The 23,547-nt window shown below is 43.1% G+C and overlaps 1 protein-coding gene across 2 annotated transcripts in view; it reads left to right on the top strand.

The window, feature by feature from the left end:
- Positions 1-23,547, top strand: part of LCP1 (lymphocyte cytosolic protein 1) — a 52,803-nt gene that overhangs the window by 11,658 nt on the left and 17,598 nt on the right. Inside the window, exons 1-6 of one of the 2 annotated variants that reach the window (XM_042806018.1) lie at positions 7,484-7,716; positions 17,935-18,025; positions 19,690-19,841; positions 20,585-20,714; positions 22,047-22,179; positions 22,774-22,855. In XM_042806018.1, the coding sequence (XP_042661952.1) occupies positions 17,959-18,025; positions 19,690-19,841; positions 20,585-20,714; positions 22,047-22,179; positions 22,774-22,855 (564 nt within the window). In that variant the 5' untranslated portion in view covers positions 7,484-7,716; positions 17,935-17,958. Of the gene's footprint in view, positions 1-7,483; positions 7,717-17,934; positions 18,026-19,689; positions 19,842-20,584; positions 20,715-22,046; positions 22,180-22,773; positions 22,856-23,547 lie in introns of those variants that run through there. The other variant, XM_042806019.1, reaches the window with a different exon arrangement.

The following is a 23,547-nucleotide window of genomic DNA, read 5'->3' on the forward strand; positions in this document are numbered from 1 at the left end:
TGGGAAAGAGGGTGGCCTTGTAGGCATTCCTCTTCCAAAAATAGCGATGTGCCAGGTAAGAGTTTGTTGGATTACGGACCTTTGCGGAAAGCCTGACCTCAGATACCTCCTGTGTTTAATTTCCAGTCTAATACCTCCACTGAAAAATGCTCACCTAATCTTTTTTTTGTCTTCCTGGTTGATGCAAGATGTGTTCCTTCTGAGTGAAAGGCTGTCACCTAGCACAAGACATGGTCAGCCCAGCACTAGTTTTCATCCTTCACCCACGGGAGGGTGGCAAGTCCCCCCCACCAGCGCAGAGCCAGAAGCAGGACTGGCTCTGCAAACACAGCTGTGTCAAGGCTGGAAACAAAACCCCCTTAGTTCAGACATTTGATGTCCAGATTCTGTACTGAGGGGTTTTTTTTTGGATGTGCTGTGAAAACACAGCAAGTTCCTCCTGGGGGTGAGGCAAACTTCCCCTCCTGACAGGGAACTAATAACTGCTTGTACAGATTTCTGAGCATCAGTTTCTGTAGAGAATTTCAGGCCATTTACCCCCAGGCTTGAAAAATGCAGGTGAGGGGCTGCAAAAAAGAAGTGGAGCTTCTGAGCTGAATACCCTTAGAAATGTAATGAAGAATGCTGGCAGAAGAGCACCATGTGAGACCAAGCAAGCAGAAACTCTAGAGTAGGAGTCAAAGAGTGAGGAAATGGCAAGAGATAGGGGAGAAGGGAAAAAAAAATATAGAAAATGTGCAAAGGGAAAATGAGAGAATAAAGGGAAACATGATTAAAAAAAAAAAAAGAGAAGACATACAATATAGCTTTTAAAGAAGCTGAGAAAAATGAGAAATGAGCTAAAAGCAAAGCAAACAGCCAAGGAGGTTAAAACTTCCAACATTTAAAATCATATATAATCAAAACATAATGATGGAATATTCAAGAAGATACATATGCGAATGAGCCTGCGTGCATACATTTTCTTCAGTCCTACAGGTGTCTGAGTACAGATTTCCATCTGGATCCAAAGGAAACTGAATTATTCTTTTCTTGGCAAAAAGCTGCCTGTGGAGAACTTGTTTGGGAGAGCAATTTCATTTATAATCGTGGGGTTTTTTTCCTGCTATTGCACGAATTTGCAGCAGGAGACAGGTACTTGAAATTCTGGTGGTGGGATGGTGTGACTGGGCTCCCAGCAGAACTATTTTGTCTTTGCCATGACAGCCGCCCTGGGTGCATGGCAGAGCCCTGGGGATGCTCATTTCAATACTGTGCCAAAGCACCTATGGTTCACTCACCAAAAACTGAGTGAGATTGAGGCTGTAAGTGTAACAGATAAATGAGAAGGCTGGTTAACTATAAGACAGCTTTTGCCAGATCCAGATTCTCAAAAATAATTACTTTTTTTTTCTCCCAGCTTTGCAAAAACAAACTGCCATAGTAATTATAATTAAAAATAAAATATTTTTTCCATCTGGTTCTCCATGCTTTTTACTCCTGTAATCCTTTGACCAGCCGAGCCATCGAAGTCACATTTTCATTCTTTTCCCCACATCACAAAGGTGAAATATTTCGACAGAAAACCAGAACACCTAGGAAACAGATTTTGGGCCAAGTCAGGGTCTAACCGAGACTCTGTTTTTCAAAGGAGTGCGAAAAAAAACAGCCAACACAAGAACCAGCATTGTTGCAACAGCTTCCACAAATGACATTTCTAGACCCACGTCCTTCGGGAAATGGGTTTATCAGCTGGGGGAGTCACTGCCGGTCTCTGAGATGGGGGTTTTGGACACTTTGCCGGGAGAGCCAGGGACGTGTGCCCTCCTCACGCTGCAGTCCGCCCCGGGGGGTGGCCATGGGCGGTGGTCAATCGGTCAGTGAGCAGAGGCCAGGCTTCCCCCACCTCTTCTTTCTCCCCAACCAAGTAAAACCTAAGATTAGCTCATGCACTGTTATTAATATTTCACTAGTACTCCCCATTGCAGCAAATGGATGGTTCTGCTCAATAATTCATGGCTGGGTGGAGCCTATTAAATTTGTAGTGGGGTGTACACTTTCCTGTTATTTATTTATCATTGCTTTCATTTAGAGGGATTTTTTTCCCTGCTATTTCATTTTTCACTTGCTTAAATGCCTCTCCTTCAAAGTTCAGACTGCTTGCAGGAAATTAATCTTGCTCCTCATACCTTTTAAGTAAGGGTAAACTCTTACTGCAAGGGCCTGGGACTAGGTCATAAGGAAAATTTTCAGACACACTCAGTCACTTCGGTGCAGGAGATTTTTTTGAAGCACATTACTCTGGGAATTTGGTACCAAGCCTGACAGCCCAAAGTTCACCCGTGGCCTCTGAGCTTTCTGCTTTTTGTTTCACGGGGATGTTTGGCTATTTCTGCTGAGGGAACAACCCGCTCCCAGACCAGGGAGTGATCGTTGCCCTGCCTCCTCCTCTGCCAGCAGGCACTGTCTTAGGCCCCTGCACAAATGTTTTGGGGAGTGTAAATCTTTTTAGGCTGGTTGTAGGTTGTACCCCTTGCTTAGGAATGATCTTTTGCTTTGCTTTGTGGAAACAGTACTCATAGCTTATTTGATCTTTGTGGCTTATCTTGATTCCTAAATAAGACAGACTGAAAATGAAACTGAAATGAAGATTTCCCTAGAAGACTCTAAGACAGATTTTCAGAGTTAAGGGTTTGGAAACTGAAAGCTGCATAAGCATAAAATCATAAACCAGTCTCCTAGCCTAGATTTAACAGGCCATTCGTTATCCTCCTGGTCATTCCTGTGCCCAGCTCCAGGGGGAAAGGGTGAGGTTTGGAGAGCAACCGCTTCTGAGAATGAGCCCACCAAAAGCACGCTTTTCAGAATGAGAACTTCTTTCTCTATTCCTCTATCTCCAGACGTGCCAGTATACAAGCCTAGATGTCCCTCCCTGCCCAAGTGTAAACGCCTTGTTGCTGGTTCACACTCCAGGCTGCCAGCTCCGCTGTGCGGCAGAGGTTTCCCTTCATTTTTTTCTCACGCGTGTAGGTGTGGGCCACCACCCTCCACACTCCCTTCTCCTTCCTCCCCCGGCTCCACGCAGCAGCTGTGCAGGGTGCCACTGGCAATGCCAACACAAGAGGTCTAACGGAGGGGGTCGGCGAGTCCTGGGTGGTCACACGGGGGGGTCAGAGATGCCATGCCTCAGGGAGGGAGAACACGGTGGCAGACTCCGGTTGGAGGGGAAGCCCTGCAAGGGTAGGTCTGCCCCACTCCCTCCTGCACGGAAAGATTGAGGCAGAGCGAGATGCTCTTGTTGCACCAACGGGTATTTCGTAACATCATGATTCCACCCCCAAAAGACCCCCAGTATCCGCGTTGTAACAGCTTCAGTGGGATCACCCATCATTGCTTTGCATTCTCAAGGCTTTTTCTGGCGGATGTAATGCAGGAAGAATACGGTGTAAAAGGTATTATTTCCACATGCATTCTGCAAAGCCCCCAGACTTTAGTATTAGCTCTCCTGCAGAGATCACACGTGGCATTTCAGGATACCTTGCTAACACAGACAGTCCCAGCAGCGGATCGAATTACCTCCCCCCACCTGAGCACATGCCAGCACATCCTGCTCCACAAGGACTCATTTACCTTTCAACAGCATTTAAGTTCTTAGGGTCCATTTTCAGAAACGAGGCAGGCATTTCAGTACTTAAATCACTAGTGGCTACAGGAAATGTCACTGGCTTTAATAGGAACAAGAACAGGGTCACATGGAATAAAGGTGTGATTCAGATTGCATTAAACTGTAGTGGGAATTAGATCGGGTCCTCTGTACTTATATAAGAGCAAGATATTATTTGTTTAAATGAGATCACTTAAATATTTTCCATTAATTTTGATTTGCTCTAGTTTTTCATGGACCAGGAGGCTCCCCTCCAAGGGTTCATTTAAAACTGTGCTGTCATTAAAAGAAAGATACTTTGCAAGGCCTGCAGGAAGCTTCCACTGTCAGCTTGGAAGATCTGTGCTGCTGCCCCCGCCCTGCTCCCCACCCTGCCCTTCCCATTCTGTGTATGTTGTTGGATGGAGGACACGTCCACAACCTGTGCCTGTACCAGCAGTGGCCAGGAAGGCATTACATTATACAAATGTGATTTTGCAAGATAATGGCTTTTGGAGAAACTCATTCCCTGAAACAGAAGCAGCCTGCAGGAAGGCAAAGGTCTTGGGAGACAGGAGTGGGCAGTTACAGATGCAAGAGCCAAGAGGTGATCATGCCAGCCAAGGCCCCTGCAGGAATACCATTCCCGAGTTCCCACAAGGAAACTGTTCACCTACAGCAGACCCCAACTCCCTCTTCATCTGGGGATCCCTGCAAACCCCCTCTGGGCTTCCAGAACACCATGCTGCCAAGTAAGATGAAGCTGCTGTACCTCTTCTTAGGCAGATGCCCCAATTCCTCCAAATATAATTCCCATCCATTGGCAGAAACGGGATCAATGGTTCCTGCAGGCTTTTTGGGTTGCTGCTTACCTTGCTGAGATATACCCAAGCTTCGTGATGGGAGAAAGCGGGCGGTCGCCTCCCTTCCCAAGGCTCCCCAAGGCATCCAGGGGCGAAGGGGAGGAAGGTGAGAGGCACTGGCAGGCGAGGAGGGGGGGGGGGAGTGAAAGTGCACTGCCGCTCCGAGCTGCAGGGCTGACGCAGAGGCAGAGGAGAGCTGAGGCTGAGGGAGAGGAGGAGAAAAGCGGTGGAAAGGTTTGAAGCCCGTGGTGCCACGGTCTGGCTGACCTGCAGTGAAGCGTGGCTGCGTTGCGCGGGCAGCAGGATGAGAGTGTCAGCGTTGCAAAAGGTACGTGGAAAGAAAGGTCCTTCAGGCACGGGGACAATAAGGGGCAAGGCTTTTGAAGTGTTTTAGTGGTGACAACAGAGGGGAAAGGATTGTTTTATACCTGTTCATCTGTGGCTCAGGGGCATGGTCTGTTTATAATTGTAGTCCTCCCGCTGTGAGCGATTAGACACAGTGCATGCTAATTGATGGTATTTAATTTGTAGACAGTCATCTTAGCTGTTTCCTAATGTCTTTGCCTGTAACTGGAGGAACACCCCTTTCTAACTCATCTGCCTTTCATGCAAGTAAATCTCAACGTAGCTGCATTGGCGTTTTGTCCCTAAGACTGGATCTGTAGGTCAAGTGTTTTATTTTTCTAATGTGCGGCAGTAATGGACATTTAACTCAGTATCACAGTACATCCTATCATAACAGCAGCTAGCCTGTTGCTAACTTATTGCAAAATACAAGCTGTTTATATTCAAGAGTTAGGATTCAACAAACTTCTAGGAAGTCTATGCTATAATGATTGCCTGCAGTATCTTGTTCCATGTAAGAAATTACATTAGAGAGATTGCTGTCATATAATTGTACATTGTCAGCAATACCACAAATGAACATCACAAAGGTACAAGTTAACCAGGTACATGTAGGAGTTAACTATTGCACTGTACCAGTTAAATATATTTCAATGTTGACCAATAAAATTGTTGTTTGTATGATGCTTCAAGGGTGCACAGTGCAGAATTTAAATAGCATGTGGTCATGACAGGACTTCAGCTGGGTTTGTGTGTAAAGACTACTTAAATTTAATACTGTTTGGTGAGACAGCATTATTAGATACACACAGCAACATTCCAGTAGGTTTTGAAATAAGGCAGAAAAAGGGAAACAGATTCATGGTCCACAGGCCAATATATCAAAATCTTTTGTTTGTACTTGCCTTATAAACCCATCATCCTTTAAATCTCATCCCCGCTGTCCTTGTATTTTTAAGCTTGCTTGAGCACTGTTTTAGCACAGCTGGTGCCTATTGGTATGTACTGGTATGAATCAGGGCTGTGTACTGATGACACAGTATTGAGCTGAGTCTAAGTGAGATGGATATAAAATATCATACAGTAGGGTGGAAAATCTGAGTCCCTCACCTACCTTCTGCATAAGCTATAACAACTCAAGAGAGGATGTTAAGAGTGCTTAGCAAACATCTCTGATAAGGAAACAGCCACTCCTAGTTTTCCTGTGCAAGTAATATGTTAGACTTAAGTCATGCATCCATTTGGTACACTCTTCCCTATCTCAGAAAAGGTATTGCAGCATTCAAGGAGATGTCGTGGAGAGCAACAGAAATAATTAAGGATTTTAAAAATGTCTGTAGGAAAAAAGTTGGGGCAAACCACCAGGCTGGTGTTAAGTATCCTAGAAAACAAAGAATAGAAGCCATGGCACAGCCTATTAAATAATGAAATACCATAGGAGAGGTATTCTTCTAAAAGAACGGATAATCAAAAATGGCAGGAACACATTTCAATGTAGTTCTGAATACAGCGAATGTATGTGTGCTTCAAGGATGGATCTCAACTATGGGGATATGTTCGTGAGAAGGTTTTCCTGAAGCGCTCTATATCAGCAAGTAGCTGATGATCCAGCTGGTCTAATGAATCGTGAACGACAGCTTTTTCATTAAAGCCATTCAGATTGGTTATTTTTTTAGCTGTCTGTTTTCAGAAGTGAAAGTCAGAACAGAAGTTGTTAAAGAAGCTGAAGGTCGATTCTTCAGCCTGTGGAAAGTGGTGGAAATTTTGCTGTTAGGGCAGGATATTTCTTAAAATCCCCAGGGGGTTGACGAATCAATTTCATCTCTCAATGTTGTGCTTCCAGTTCTGTTAAGGCTTCTGCAACGCTGCATCATCAGGGTTGGAAGACAGCTAATGTTTGCCATCCATCAAGCACTTTCATGCTTGACCCTCAGTGTAGGTGGGAACCGTGTTCTCGAAATCAGTGTCGGTTGTGCGGCGGGGTGGGGAGCACTGTGTCCTCTTTGAGGCTCCCCTGGACAAGAAAGGCTTTGACAAACTGTAGAGACCCCCCGGGATGGTCATGGGCTGGAGCACACAAGATCCAAGAAGAGGCGGAGAGGGACTTGTTCAGCCTGGAGAGGAGAGAGCTGAGAGGGAGCTTCTTGGTGTCTAGCCCTACCTAACTGGAGCTTACAGAGTCAGCATTTTGTCAGAGGTGTGCACTGGGAATAAAAAGGTCGCAAGTTGCATCAAGGGAAATTCCAGCCACGTGCAAGGAAAAAGAGTTTTCACAGCAAAGGCAGAGGTTGCCCAGAGATGCTGAGGAGCCTCCATCCCTGGAGACACCACCCCAAGCGCCCCAGCCTGATTTTGCAGTCACCCTTTTGTTGAGTGCAGTGTAGGACTGCAGACCTTGTTGTTCTGCAAGTTTAAAACATGGCTGCTTTTATTGCCAAAGAGAGAAGGCATTCTCTGTGTGTGTGTGTGTGTGTGTGCGTGTGCTTAGTGAGAGAGAACGGAACCAAGGAGGGGTAAAACTGAGAGGAAGTGGTACACGCCAGTGGACCTATTGTAGGAGTAATGAGGTGAAGAAGGAGACCAGAGAATGCTAAATCTCCTTATAAAGACAAAATCTATTTCACTATGACGTTTTGTCACCACTCACTTCCCTCTCTGGGCTCAGTCTCGAGCTCACAGTCTTGGGCTCACAGTCTTGGGCTTGACTTGTTGCTCTGCTGAAAAAGATTTTCCCCGTCACGCAGCAACCTGTTTCGACATACTACTTCGCAGTTCCCCAACCTACAGAAAGTTTGGGTTTTTTAAGAAGTTCTCCCGTTTTCTGTTGGATTTGCAGCTGTCGAGCTGTTGCCCCGGCAGTTTGGACCCACCGTTTGAGCCCGGGAGGTAAGATCACAGCACCTGCTGTTTCTTTAGCAAGTTGCCCTCACTGAGCGTACGAGCAGTTTAACTGCACAGGAAACTGTGGTCGCCGTGAAAAAGCAGTGCAGCTCCTGTGTTAGCGTGAAGCATTTTCCAGTTGTCTTGTGCGCGACATTTCTACTGACCTTCAGGAAAATGTTTGATGGCTTTAATTGGGCAGAGTAGTCTTTGACTGAGTAGATGAATAGTCTTTGAATTTGCCTTAGTTTGGCAGGGTGTGGTAGAGTAAGAAGCCATTATTTAGATTACAGAGCGGATCCCTGTAAGGAGGTAATTATAATTGTAGTCATGAAAAGCACTGATTCATAAAGCTAATGTGTTTTGGCCCATAGTGTTTACAATATACTCTGCTGACTGTTAAGACATTTATAGTAGGCTTTTATAAATGTAATTTTACTCTCCAGAGATTAAATAAAACCGATTCATGAAGGAGTCTGATTGTAGTAGGGACTTATGCTTTAAAAACAGTGATATGGGGTGGCGTTAACATTATATTTGCCTTTTAAGATCTTGACTGTTGAAGCTGGTCAGGCTTATCCCTTATCTTCTCTGGAATTTCAGCTCAGGCTGTAGATGGACTGTGACTTGCAAATGTCTACAGACACTTTAGGTGGTAGTACTGTGAACAGGAGCCTTTGGGCTTAATTTTGTGCTCTGCAAAAGCAGCAGACTTGATCGTTTTGTCAGATAGTGGTTTCCTCAGTGCGTGGATTTGGTTTGACTAGTCCGTACAACTGGCCCTTAAGTCTGTGAGCAACAGGCTTGACTTTTTGTTTGACTTTTCAAGCAAATGAGACCTCAGGTCTTCACTGTTGTAGACAAAGTCACCGACAACATTGGCTGGCTGATCCCTTACTGCTGCAGATATCAAGCGAAGATGATCTCTAGCAAATGGCAGGCAAGATTGTGCCATCAGAAGTGCAGATGGGTGCTCAGCAGATGGCTGCTTGATTGTCTTGATAAAAGCGGATCACACCCTGAAACCTCCCATGTAGAGGAACTCCAGCATGTATCACCTTCCTCCCCTCTTGCTTGTCATGCAGGAGCAATTTGGTGGGGCCAGAGGATCTGTGGGGAGTCAGGGGTGGGGCTGGGGGAGCTCTGCTGGGCAGACAGGAGATGTGGAGACCCCCTCTGTGGTGGGAAACTCCGCTGAGGAGGGATGCTAGAGCCAGGAGGGACTGGGAAGTACCTGCCCGCCTGCTCGTAGCAAGAGTGGGGATTTCTGCATCAATCATGACCGTGAGGTCCAGATTTACTTAGCTCAGAAGCTGAAGACAGTGCTCACACAAAAGGGCAAAAAACCCCGTTGTATTATGTTGCTGGTTTTGAATCTGCTTCCTCAATTGAAACCAAGGGTTTGGACTGAATACTCTTATGGTTATAAAATGTTTGAGAGTCTATACAAAACTCATTGTACTTAAACAAGTCTAGTGGCGTTGCTTCTCTCCCCTTGCTCACAGAATCTACCACACAGTCCAGCATGTTGTATTAGGCTACCATTTATTTTTTTTTATCCTGTATCCTTCTGATTTCAATCATGAACTGCTTAAAATGCAGCTGTGTAGCATGGAGCAGAGTTATCTTGATAGAAATCTTACAGTAAAAGCCATCACCTTATTTTTTTTTTTTTTTTGAACTATGGAAGAACTTCAGAAAGAGGTTGAGTAAAGGGGAAGGAAGAAGACGCGGGATATCAGGAGAGCGCAGTGCATTCAGAAATGTAGCTGATTTTCATACTCTCAGCCCTCTCATGCAAAACAGCAGACTCCAGTGAAATGTTGATACAAACCATATTTATCAAAATGGGAAGTATTATGAAGAAAAATGAAACGGTATTTAGGACACCAAAACCAGCTGTGCTGCAAGACGGAGTAGAAGGCTCTGCATTGGTCGCTCTGTGCATCTTTGCAGTTATCAAAAGGGAAAGCTGTAGGATGGGAAATAAATCTCCACCCCGGGGTGAGATAAGTGGGGCGTCCCCAAGATGGAGACAGTGCCCGTGGGGAGGAGAGTGGCATGCAAGCCACGAGGGATGCCTAGCAGTGGGGGCTCAGGGGCCATGCCATAAAGCCAAATAATTCTTCAGAGTAAAGGGGCACAGGAGGACTCCTGCTGCTCCAGTTCCTGCTTTGGTTCCCCATTGCACACTCAAAGATCCTACAGCTCCCAGCATTGCACCTCTGCAAGAGGGGGGACCCAAGCAACAGGACAGCCAGTGAGGAGGGTGATGTTCGGATGTGCTCACCGTTTTCTGCTCTGGTTTGGTGGGCGGAAGGGCCAGATCACTCAGGGGCTTGCTAAGCCCCAGTGAATCCCTGCTGAAATCAGTGAGGAGTCCTGCAAAACCTGAGGACAGAATACAACTCCTGGCATGGGAGCAACAGCAACAGATTCAGAAACCCGGGTGGAATCAGTCAAATGCAAATATACATTTGTATCTAAAAATAATATATCCACCTCTTTTTTACAGCTGGAACGTGCTTTTAATATTTTCCATGCACAGGGGAACTGCTTTCCTGCTAACGAGCTGGAAACACAGGCCATGTTCTCCTTTTCTTGTATCAGATACCAGGCTTTCACAGGATATTCGGGACTGAGTCAGTGCTCTGTGACCCGACCTTCTGCCGTCGGGCTGCAGTATGATGACTACCTCACAGGAATACAGAGGCTTTTATCTTTTTGCCCAGGGTTTTGTGTCCCATCTGCCACCCCAGTTGTGATGGGGCAGAGGTGGGGTAGCTCCTCATACCTGTGTCCAAAGCAGCCCCTGTAGGTGTTCTCCTTTTTTCCCACCTTAGCAAAGGTGGAACTGGGCAGGGCAGGCTTTTCCTTGCCAAATAGGACATTTGCTGTGACCAAAGATATTTGTCAATTTGGTCTGATTTGAAAGCCATCTTTAAGCAAAAAAAAAAAAAAAAAAAAAATCACTGGAAAACATTTGACAATCAAAATGTTGCTTTTTTTATGGAAAAAAAACGTTTTCACCTTAAAGCTAGCTAGCTTGTGTTGGTAAAGGGATAAGAAAGATAAGTGGCCCAACAAAAAATGCAGTGTAGTAGATAAATTTTTTATTTTTTAAGAAAAATTCTACAGACTCTGACTGAAAAATAATGCATACATATATGCTGTCTCCCTGGTAGGATGTATCTGACAGATAAGGGACACATAAAGAGAGTATTTATGGGTTCACAGCTCTGCTTCTTCAATGTCTTAATTTCTTTGAAGGATTAGCACTCCCTGCCCCTGAGTGCTATGTGGGTAAGAGATCTTCATTTCTCTGCAAACTGTGGATTTTCTCTTCCTAAACCCTGTTGACTTATATTTGATTTAGGACTTGGGCATCGTACTGACAAATAAGGTCCTTTATAAAATGGAACATTAAGAAAATAACTCATGAGCATCACCATGTTGCTTTCTGAACAGTGATAAATGTCCTTTCTCTGTGTTTCTTCAAGTTGTATATGAAATAAAATATGTGAAGTAAAACAGCTTAGTAATTCCAGTGCCTGCATACATGGTAAGATTTTGCTGTTGCAGTCACCAGTCTTTTAAAATGCCTTTGAGGCAAAGATTGTCATTTACTGTGGGCTAAACTGTGAATCTTTATCATGTACCAGAGAGGAACTATTTGCCATAACTTTAGAACGACTCCTCTTTGTTTTGTATGCTGATTTAAACAACAAGATCCCACCTAGATTGAAGGTTCTGTAATCCAAGTTACACATTGCTAACAGAGCCAAGTACGGTTTTGTCTACTTCAGGATTTTAAATTTAGCTCAGCATCTTTGAGGAAATTAAAAAAACCTCTTATCCATGTGTATATCTATAGCCATTTAAATAGGGAAATAGTCATACCACTAAGTGCACAACTTGAAATACGAACATTTTTTTATGAACTACCTCATGTGCTCAAAAATGTTGTAATTTGTGCTTCTTAAATGATTTTCAAAGTTGTTGTGTATGAAATGCATCTAATTGACACATAGTTCAAAATCTTGATGCTATTTGCCGATGCTGTCAGTCATGGTGAGTAGCTGGCTAGCTGAATAACTAACCAGCAAGGAAGAGAAACATGGATTCTAGTTTTTGTCTTACAGCATTAGCAGAATAAAACCTATCACCAAAAAATGTCCACTCAATCTGCCTGTGATACCAAACAAGAATAAAGGACATGGATGGGATTGTTTGTCTAAGACGGCTGGATACCCTAGAGCCATCATTGCAAATTGTCACTGGTCCAAACTGGCAGTAAGGCTGGGGAAATTTAGCATTAATGCTACTATCCTACTTTGCTGTGGGTGCACTGTGGATCACCCCGCTAGCTCAGGGATACAAGCACATAATTTTCATCAGAACTCTAAGAATAACAACAGATAATAATAAATATACGAGAGAGAAACATGATAATAACAAGTATGCTGAGAATATGAAGTTTAATTGGGAGATAAACTACTCTGGATTATGCAAAATAATGTTTGGCTACTGCCAACAAGATGGCTTTGCCTGTTGCATTTTAGTTGAAGTTTTTTGACGATGAGCAGAAGATAAAACTTCAAAATTGAGGAAGTGCCAGGCCACACTGTTGTGGTTATAGCATTGATTCTTCTTTCAACATGAGATCCACTGAATAATTTCTCTTTTTCTCACCCCTTAGTGAGAACAAAAATGACAAAAACTTGTCTCCAGAGGGAAAATATTTATCAGAACCTAACTCATAGATCTCTTTTCTTGTCTTATCCTCAGTCATTCCATACTGTAGAAAAATCGGCTGACTGAGACACATAATTTGTACAGAAATGCATATGGATATACGGACTTAGGCATGGGACCTTATGAGAGAAAGGTAGAGGGAAATATTTCTGGGGAGGAATATCCTATCAGGGATATTCTGATGAGTTACTAGGAATGAGGAGGGCCCCAAAGGTTCAAGAAGTATGGGACAAAGATTGAATATGCTGAAGATACTCCCTTTTCCCTAATATTTTTCTGGCATGCAAGATGATTCAGATCTATTGCAAGAGTTTGCACAATTCTGAGGCCACCTCTCTTATTCCTGCCTGCCAGTGGCATTGTCCAGGGCAGGTTGTGTGTTGGGGGGGGATCGCTGGTGGTCCCTCTTTGATATCAGCTAGGAAGGAAAGGCTAATGCAGAAAAGGGCTGGGGAAGTATTCCCTAACCCTTACAGAAAGATGGACATTTCAAAAGTGAATATGTGGATGAGGCAAGAAAGAGAAAAGAATGGAACTGGAGTTGTGAGCTCTGATAAAGTAAAAGGCAGAGTTTTGCGTGCAGAGGGAGACACAGTCAGCTGCCCCATGCAACAACAACAGCTATGTTTTGCAACAGTGAGTGCCTCTCATTTCATCACTTTCAGAAAAAAATAAACAAGTTTGAAGAGAAGATAGTAGAAAAAATAGGGAAATTTATATATGACAGGGAACACAAGTGCAATCTTTTATCTGATCACTCTCCAACAGCTAGAGGGGTTATCGTATTATTAACAAAATAAAGATCTGATGTAGGAACTGAATAAATATCAGTAATTTATTCAATGTTCTCAGCACCAAATTCACAGTTAAATTGTTCCTGATGACCTAAATATGTGCTTGTGAAATGTAGTGTTGCCCGATGAAATTTGCTTTTTTTTTGCTTGGGGGAAAGGTACAACTTTATGTCTAGCTGTAAAGTGCAGTTTCGCATCTTCAAGGTTTTCATTGCCTTGCTTGCACTAGCTCAAACACCTGAGAATTGGAGGAAAATATGAAACAGGGTAACCATTTAATACAAGTCTTGGAAACCTTTAGGTTTTAACGGCTTTACCATTTATTATTTAAATTGCATAGTGGGTGCACACTCTGCAAAGTAATACATAAGCAGGTAGCTTCTCAGACCACGGCTTCAAAATCGCAAGAGATGAAAGAACATCAATATCTCTATGTTTTAATTTAGCAGTAATGTTCAGGTTTGCGATTATTTTCGTTCTTCCTTTATATTCCAGACTGAAAATAGTTTGTTATTAGATCTCTTAAAACATCAGTGTGATAGTAGGTTCTTCTGAGGATAAGGTCAAATAAAATGAGGCTTTACGGCATGGCTGCAATGGTTTGGAAATGACGGCAGGAAAGGGAGTGCTTCATAGAGGCTCTTTTGGTATCAGTTTGTTACGATTCTCAGCAGCTTAGGTGAGACCATTCTCTCTTTTTTACATTAACCTGTAAGTCAAGAGTCTTCTGGGGAGGAAGAAGTGTATTTTCACAACTTTATTGTTGCTTTTGCAATAGCGGGTTTATGCTATTTGGCAAGCAAGAAGTGTCACTTCCAGGCAATGTGTAATCCAGATGTCCTGATGCCATCTGAAGCTCAGTCTGTCTCAAAGAGTGTTTTATTTTCCTTCTGAATTTTTATTACCTTCAATTTCTTTCTCGTTGGCAGTTCCACTGTCTTTCTTGCCCTGACCTGTGGAGCTGTCTTCCCTTCCTCAGCATTTTGCCTTCACATTTGAGCATGTGCTGACTTTCATCTTGTTCTCTCTAAGGAACATCAATTCTTTCACTGATCTTTGATCACGCCAAGTTCAAGAACCTTCCTCCCAGCTGCTGCTGACCTTCAAAATCACATCTGTGCTGATAGCTTAAGCTGTTTGCATTTGTTCCTTCTCAAACTCCCCTCCATATTGCCGTGCTTCTCCCCTACCCAGCTTTTCTCTTTGCTTCTTGCCATGCATCTCTGTGCTCAAAGCTATCACCTGGTTCTCATCAGCTGATTTGCCCTTTGCTTCTCCCTCAGCTCCACAACAGCTATTCCCTTCAAAGAAGCTGTTTCAACTTGTTCATATTGCCCATCATCGCCACATATTCTCCTTTGCTGTCATACCATCCTCTGCATTTTTTTTTCTCTGTATCTGTCTTGTCAAACTGATTTTGCAAACAATTTTGAGCATAGCAGCACATTGTATGCTTGCAATGCCTTGTGGATTATCAGTAATTGGACTATTCACCCAGGATTGTTGGATGCCCTCTTGATGAGATGCCCAAGGTGTTTTCAGTTTGCATTGAGAACAGTGAAGTGCTGAAAGTGTTTGACCCCTAGAAGCAAATGACTCTGCTCTTGGCTGATAAAATCAGAAAGAAACTATTGGGCCCAATCTCCCTCACCATTATCCAGAAGCATTTTACATTTCTGTGTGCCTAAATATCATCATTTACTTTTAATGATCTAAACAAATAAGCAGTTTATATACTGAAAAGTAGGTTTTTGAAAGTGGCTTTGCTCATTTTTGCTGTGTGTTGCTAAAGCTTTGGACTTCTACTCTCTTGATTTCCCTGTTTGTTTGTTTTTTTTTTTTTTTTTAACTACTTGAACAGTTTAAAAAATGGCAGTGATTTTTAATTGTGAATAACTCTGAAACCTTTAATCTGCAAATTCTGGGTTTCATTACTTCAGTGTAAATTTTAGGTCCTTCACACACTTCTCCAAGGTCTTCTGGCTGCAGGTGAGCCTAGAAGACCCGCAGGGAAGTCTTTCAACTCTTTCCCTGCCTTTATTGCAGTGCCTTGCCAAAACAGGGACTAGAGGCAAACCTGCAACTGTGTGGAGGTGGTGGCTATAAAAGGATTCCCTTGCTGCTATGGACTTTACGTGCCAGATGTACTGCCACGTGCACCGCTGTCAAACCCTCAGGGGGATGAGGGGGTACGGTGCACTTGACCTCCCAGAAGAGCTGTGCAGATGGCACAGGGCTGTCTGACAGAGGGTGCCTGTCCGAATCTCACCGCCGCGTAAGCAGGGAGCAGATTTTTAGTCAGCAACACCAGGTGATGGTAGATGCTGGAGCTGACAGGCTGAAATCGAGGGATGAAAATGGAGCAGAAACTCAGTTGTGTGTCGGAGTGGGCAGTGACAATACCTCCATTGCCCAGGTACAACTATTCCTTGGGTGAACAAGGACCAGTTCTCACACTCAGTGCAGAGATTCATCTGATTTCTTGGTGAAGGGTAGCCACCTTTACAAAAGGGTGGATAATATTGACCTTAAAAAGATGTCAGAAGGGTTCATTACAGCAAAGCCCTTCATCCTGTTATGTGTTATTAGTATAAATGCCCACACATATAAACATATGTACTACTAATAAGATTCTAATTGACAGATCAGTTACTCACTCATCAGAGGCTACAACTTCTTAGGCAATCAAGAAAAGTCCATTTCATGTTAGTGATAATTTTTTCTCAAGGTTATAAGACTCTTTGCAAAAATAATGTTATAGGCAACAACCTGTGGAGTTTCTTATCTGTTAAGCCCTAGAACTGTCTTAAGGCTATTAAAGGTTGTGTTGCAAATTATATTGCTTGATCAAATGACTGGACTGGAAGGGAATATCTTACAGTGAAATATGGATTTTCTTGCTGATAATGTAAGATTTTCATGTGTCCACATTGATTTTAGGTAATCCACATGTTGCAAAAGCACATAGCATGCAACAGAAAAAGATTGGTAGTGAGGAATCAGAGGCAGGAAAGATACTAGGATGAAAGAGGAAGACTATGGATCTAATTTTACCCTAGTATACATAACCCACATTGCTAGTGGATCGCAGGGATTTTTACAGGTAGTCATTGAAAGTATGGTGGCTAAAGCTACTTTTAATATTATATTGGTATTTCAGTAGCAACCACCATTTCTGTTGTGCTGAAAACTGCACATGGATTGTCATGCCCTAAGAGCAACTGCATTACAGGTTATGCTGCATTTCTCTACTTGTGAAGGTTGGAGTGAATGAACAGATTTTTTTCTGGAAGCTGTCCTCACCCTAAAATCATAGTGATGAGGCAGAAAAAGGGTGCATGATACTACAGGGAGACAGCAGACCAAAAGCTAACCACACGAGAGTGCCTGTGGGCTATTTCAAAGCCCAAAGTCCATAGTGGTTCTCACAGATACAAGGAATCAGTGCTTGAGTTCAGAAGAGCATTAAATCTGAAGCCCAGATAGGCTGTACACAACTCTGTGTCTTTGTAGAGGGCTATAGCAAATCTGTAATTTTTGAAATTATCCCTGTATATCTTTCTATAAAGTTTGGAATCCAAGGCTCCAGGATGGGTTGGGTTTAGTCTGGGAATTAGGTATTTCTGATTTTCTTTCCCCTCATTTGAACACGGTAGCTACAGCAACCACTTTCCAGGATCAACTCAGGTTTCTGTTCTATTCTATTTAAATAGTTGTTTGGTTAATTAATACTTAAAGAGACATAGGACACTAGAGTCATTCTCACAAATATAGAATAATAGTCTGTTGCCTGAACAGCTTCTTCATTAATAGATGCAAGGGATGGTAGGTTCATGAAAAAGCAGAGGGGTGTAATGTGCATCTTCTGGCAGTGTATGAAATGACATAACAAATGGAAGTAAACTTTCTGATTATTAAGAAAGGTGCCTAGAAAGGGAAAGTCTAATCCTTCCTCCTGCTTTATGTCTTTGCTGAGAGGAAATCTCTGAAGGAAAACTCTGAAGGCTGAAGGAAAACTCATTTCAGCCACCCATTCTTAAAGTGCCACACAACCTCAGGCACCGACTTAGGTACCTTGAGGGGCAAGTCCCTAAACTCTCCCCATGGCCAGGAAGATAAGTAGCCCTCTGGGAACCCTGACTCGAACACCTTGTGAAGGAGCTTCTCTGCGTCCATCCATCCACCCCATAAGGATGACCAGCCGCCTCATTAGGTACCCAAAGGTAGGCGATACAAATATCCCCCAGGGCTCCGGCTCCAGCCCAGAGCCCTGGGAGCAGAGAGGGATGCTGCTTCTCTGCCAGAGCTGCTGAAGAAGCACATGGTGAATTGTGTTTCCGAAGGGGGAAAGAACCAGCAAAATTTTGTTCACTTTCTCCATGAGAAGCAAAAGCTAGCAGAGGTAAGATTTAATACCAGTTAAATGAGTATACATAAAACTGGTGGGATTTTGAGCAGGGCCTGGCAAAACAACAGGAGGGACATGGATTTGTGTCTCATGTACTCAGGATTTTACCCCTTCACTTGATTTCAGAGAGGAATTGAGAGGAGCTGGGCTTTCAGCTATGGTGAGCTGCTCTGAGACTTTGGAAAGTCAAGTGAAAACCCCTCTTTATCATCACAATTAGAAACCCAAATAAAGCAGCAAATGAAACCAAGTGCTTTCTTCTTGCAGACCTGCCACTCAGAGAAATAAGAAATGGCATCAACAGCACACTTCTCGGAGGAGGAGATGGCAGAGCTACAGGAGGCTTTCGGCAAAGTCGGTGAGTACAGCAAACAGGAAAGATGCTGCAGAAGTGTGAATCTGTAGTGAGCTCTTTTCTCATCTACCGATCAGCCGTGAGGAAATGGAGCTTACTCCAGCACTGATCTGCTGTGTCACAAGAACCACAGAAAGTCCTTTTCCCACCACTGCAGGCCTTCTAGATGAAACCACATCAGCCTGCTGCAGAGCAATGGCCTCTTACTGGAGAGAGATGGCAGGGTTTATGAAACGACCTCAAAAGCTGTACAGAAATCAGAAAACTATGTTAGAAATATGTTTTCCTAAGAATATTGGTTATTTCTGAAAAATTATTTGGAAGGAAAAAAATTTTTATTTTAATGTAACTTAAGTACTACTTCTGGGGAGGAAGAGTCTGAAGAAGACAAATGTGCAGATGGCTACAAAATCTGTAATCCCTTTAGTATGACCATTAAATCCCCATATATTTTTAAAGTGTGTGTTTCCAAGCCTTTAAAGGTCTCAACTGATCTGTATTCTTTAAAGTCATGCAGACCCATCACTGTCTACCCAAACTCTAAGAAAAGGTCCTTGTGCTTCTCACAGCTCACTTAACTTTTATTAGCAGATCTGTCAGCCACACTGGGTTATGTGTTAATCAGTTGTCCTTGCTGCTTCAGGTGATGGTTGTTTGACTCTTAATGAATCTTAAACATCTGGTCACTGCATGTGCACCATACAGCTGATGCACTGACAAGGCAAATGCTGGAAGGAAGCTGTCATCCCTCTCCCAGACATTTCCCTTTCCAAGTCCAGATCCTTTTGTTATATGACTTCAGAAATGGGTAGGATGCTCTTTGCAGTCTATATTAATCCATGTTACTGATGCTGAGAACCGACTGCCTTGGAAATCACCTCAGCCTCTGGGCCAGGGAAAAAGAGCCTGCAGATATACAAAACCCAAATATAAACATATAACCATATATAGCTATATATATATATAACTATGTACATAACCATAGTGTTTTAACAGAAACTCTCCACACAACAGATTCTGTTTCCTTTTTCATCTGTGGAGATTTTCACAGACTGGTGGAGAGGAAAGGACTATTTAACCTGTACTGGTGATATTCTCATAAAATCCTACTTCAGATCTTGAAGCAGCCTCAGCAGGACTATCTGTGTTAGCACCATCATACAGAAACACCCAAGTTTTTATTTTAAGGATGACAGTATGGAGTTCTAGGCCTCTAAACTCATGACTTCCGATGATACTAGATACAGAAAACAGACCAAAATCACAAGTTATATATATGAATACACACGTAAGGTGTAACTCTGTTGTGTTGACTCCATTTTCTATAGCTGTTCTGTAGACAGGACAGTCCCTCTACAAATCACATGCTTGTCTATATGTAAACCTTGGAAATTCAGTTATATCCATCTAAATCTAGCTTTGGTAAGATATTACTATATGTCTAAAATATATAAATTCACCACTGTGAGTTTTCGTTTGTTAAACGGTGATTGTAATTTTTTCTTCGGTGTGAATGAAACCACGGTTGTTGAAAATATTGGATTTCAGGATAACGAATCTTTATACATAATCTACCCTTCCCCAGATAAAATAAAAACAACAGCATTTGTGTGTATAAAATTTAATTGGGCTAATGTAGGATCTATATGTTTCCTTAATCTTTACAGATATCAGTGGGAACGGCTTCATCCACGCCAATGATTTATCAGATGTGTTGAAGGCAGCCAATCTCCCTCTCCCAGGTTATAAAGCCCGAGAACTCATTCAGAATTTGACAACCACGGGGGATGGCAGGATCAGTTTTGATGAATTTATTTCAGTAAGTAAGATGTTATTTGTTTCAGTAAGTAAGATGCCAAGTGGGATACTCAAAGTGGTCCCCAGGGCACAGCAGAAGCACAAGGACAGGGTCTCATGGCCACCTAGTTAATCCAAGGAGTCCCCTCACTAGAATAGATAAGAGAAGGAGGTAACCAAACTAGAAATCCTGCAATTAACTGGGACAAGTTACATGAATGCAGCTGCGTATTGAATAGACTTAATATCTTTCAATTTGTTTGATGCGGCAGGATAAAGTTTTTAAGTTGCAGAAAGATTATGTTCTGGCTAGATGGTTATGAAAAATTTCAGTTGATTGAAACTGAAAACCTTATGGGGCATTTTTTCTATTAAAAAAGCTTATTTTTCTGGTCTTAACTGGGACAAAAGCGAATGTTAAAATAGTGGACTTTCCCTTGGGATGGAGAAACAGATTTTTACTTGTCTGTTCTTCAAACCAAAACTATTAACGGCCCTTCTCCTGCACATTTTAGCTATGTGGTTTCATACCATATACATTTCTGTTACTTATCTGATCTTTGTTCGCTGCTTTGAAAATGTAGAAGTATGATCCTGTTCAACCATGGCAGATACACAGATTTTACAAAGAAGCCCACTGAATAATATGCAAGCTGTGCTTCCCTATGTATGAAGCAGAGAGGATGTGTCTCCTGGCCCAAGATCTCACTGTTTTATCTTGGTTTAAATCTCTGAAATTTTAAAATTGTCTCTCGTGCTTGAAAGATTTTCCAAGACCTGAAGAGTGACGATGTTGCTAAGTCGTTCCGAAAACAAATCAACAAAAAGGAGGGGATCTGTGCTATTGGTGGGACGTCTGAGCAGTCCAGCGCTGGCACACAACACTCTTACTCAGGTAGGTGCATCTGTCCTACGCTGATAGCAACTAGGAACAAGTGTGTCCTTGGAGATCATCTGCACCTTATCTTGGTATAAACCCCGGGTGCTCCGGCCTCGGTGAGCTTCAGCAGCTGTTCAGGCGCGGCTGGTGCAAGGCAAAGAGTTGTGAAGGTGACAAAGTGCTGGAGCAGTGTCTTTGTCAAAAATAGCGTGAGCTGCTTTACTGGGGTGGTCACAGCTGTGGCTACCAGAGGAAGCTCCATCTGTCTTAGCTTCCCTTACCTTAAATGCACTGCAGCTCTGCTGGCACGCAGCCTCCTGGCACAGTTGCAGCAGCACAAAGCCTGGCCTGTTGCTGTCCTTGCTCACCAGTGAGGCAACGCTTGGGTTCCCTGCTGTTGCTAACCCATTGCCTTGTACAGTTTACCAGTAGTCTGGTAGTCTCTCTGTAACCTCACCTGTAACCACGCGGTTCCTGTCCTTATTCTAAAGTGGGCATGACCCCATCAGGGCTCTTCTCCCAGCCTGTTTCTCCGAGCTGAAAATTTGGGGCAGCCACGGTTGCTTCTGCTGCCTCCTGGGCACGGCCCACTCTGAAGCAGCTCCACGGGGAGGAGGTCCCACCCTTGGCTGTCTTCTCCAGGGGCAAGGGTGGGGAACTATCTCTCTCTGAGGAAGGGAGAGTGGAGGATGCTTCCAAGGCCTCCACTCACCTGAGCACAGAGGACACCTTCTCTGAGCTGCTGGAGGTGGTGTGAGCTGCTGCTGGTACAGGATAGCTACATTACAGCCCTATGGGACTGTACAGAGTAATGTAACTATGGACTGTGGGGAACATTTGACCATTACCCTCTGAATGCTCCTCGTCAAGAGTCCAATCCTGGCCAGGCTCTTTTAAATGTTCCACCTGTGGAGGGTGTGATGTGCAATACAGAATTCACTTACTTGAATTTATTTGAAGTTACGTGAGATTTCAATTTGGCAGAGTGATACAACAATGCATTAAAATTATGGTGCAAGTACAAATTACGTTTAGCAGAGCATAGCAACTGCAGCATACAGTTGAATTGCATGAACTTCATTCCCATTCTCTACAATATGCCTGCCCTCATGACAGCAGGTAACCCCGGTCAGTGGGAAGGAATATGGAAGGAGTTTTAATCAGCTCAAGCCCATTGCTGTCTTCAGTAAATTTGCCTGTCTCCTCAGAGCCTTCTTCCCTTGTGGGGGTTTGTTGATCGGTCACACTGGTGGGAGAGTCTTCTTCCCCAGGAGTTCTGCCTATGTGAGTAAAATTATGGTAGAGGTATTGCACAGCAAGCTGATGGATTTTATGTTGTGTCCACAGAGGAAGAAAAGTATGCCTTTGTCAACTGGATTAATAAAGCCCTTGAGAAGGACCCTGACTGTAAGCATGTGGTCCCAATGAATCCAGAAACAGATGACCTCTTCCAGGCAGTTGGTGATGGCATAGTGCTTTGGTAAATAATACCTATCTTTCTCGCAGAAGGGAACCATGAGTCTGCAGAAACTCACTTCTCTGCTTAAATGGAAGCTGCTGGCTCTTACATTAAGCTCAAGAATCTTTGCAGATTCAGGGTCTTAATAATACTAGGTATTTTGCTTCTTTTGTCGTTAAAAATATAAAGCTTCTTCATGTTAAATGTGAGTTTTTCCTTGCCTCTGGACCCTTTCAATAAGATGAAGACAGTGATGTTTGAGGAGTTACTTGGTTTTATTTTTGTCCAGGGACTTTTGGGGGTTCACATGAAGCAGCATGAGATAGTGAGTGCTTTTGGAGAAATTTCCTGCACAATAAACTTCTCACAAAACTTCACCTTGTGGCATTCTTGGCCTTACACCTATAGTACCATCTGCATGTGTTGCAAAAGAATTGCTCTAGTGTTGCACGCGTGCCTGTGTCTGTACATGTGAAAACAGAGGCTGACTATCTGTATTTGCTCAGTAACTCTCCAGCTTTTTGACTTGTCCTACAGCGTAGTGACAAAAGCTGTATCTGCCTTTTGTGCACACATAGCTAGTTGTGTATTGTTATTGTTTTCTTTTATTTCCAGTAAGATGATCAACTTTTCAGTGCCAGATACCATCGATGAGAGAACAATCAACAAAAAGAAACTCACACCCTTCACAATACAGGTATTAAAACACAACAAGATTGTTTGCTTTTCCCCTTAGGATGCTTTAATATAATCACTTAATGCAAAGGCTGGAGATACCATGACCCTGCCTAACACAGTGAGGCAAAGTTGTCTGTGGCAAAATGAGATGCTCAGATCCACATCATGGAAACGTAAACTTAATTTATGTTAATATAAGTTACGTTATATAACTTATTTCTGTTTCTTTCCAAACATACAAGCAATATGACTAAACAAACAGTGTTTGTATTTGCACTTAACCCAATGTATGATGTCTATCAGTTCCAAGCTTTAGATACCTTTGTGGTAGGTGCCATATGAATGCAAGAGCAACTAGATAATAGTGTGACCAACACCAGCTGGAGTAGATCTTAGAAGGCTGAACCCCACATCAAACGTCACACGGACATGGCCACGGACTTAATTCACAACCACTGTGTTGCAGTCTGATGTCCTCACCAAAATGTTAACTGTGATCCTGGAAGTCTCGTGGTGCGCAACATGCCTGAGATGGGACCATAGCCTCTGCCTGCCTTTTACAATCCGTGCTATTTCACCTTGAATACTGAATCTCTTCTTCATTTTCACGATGTGCACATGTATATGGTTTAAAAATGGGACAAAAAAGCTAATTTTCACCTATTTAATGTTTATTGTGTTTCTCATACAGCAGTATGGAAGGAGATATTT

Source organism: Tyto alba, unplaced genomic scaffold, assembly GCF_018691265.1.
Source record: "Tyto alba isolate M040663 unplaced genomic scaffold, T.alba_DEE_v4.0 Super-Scaffold_45, whole genome shotgun sequence".
NCBI lineage: Eukaryota > Metazoa > Chordata > Aves > Strigiformes > Tytonidae > Tyto > Tyto alba.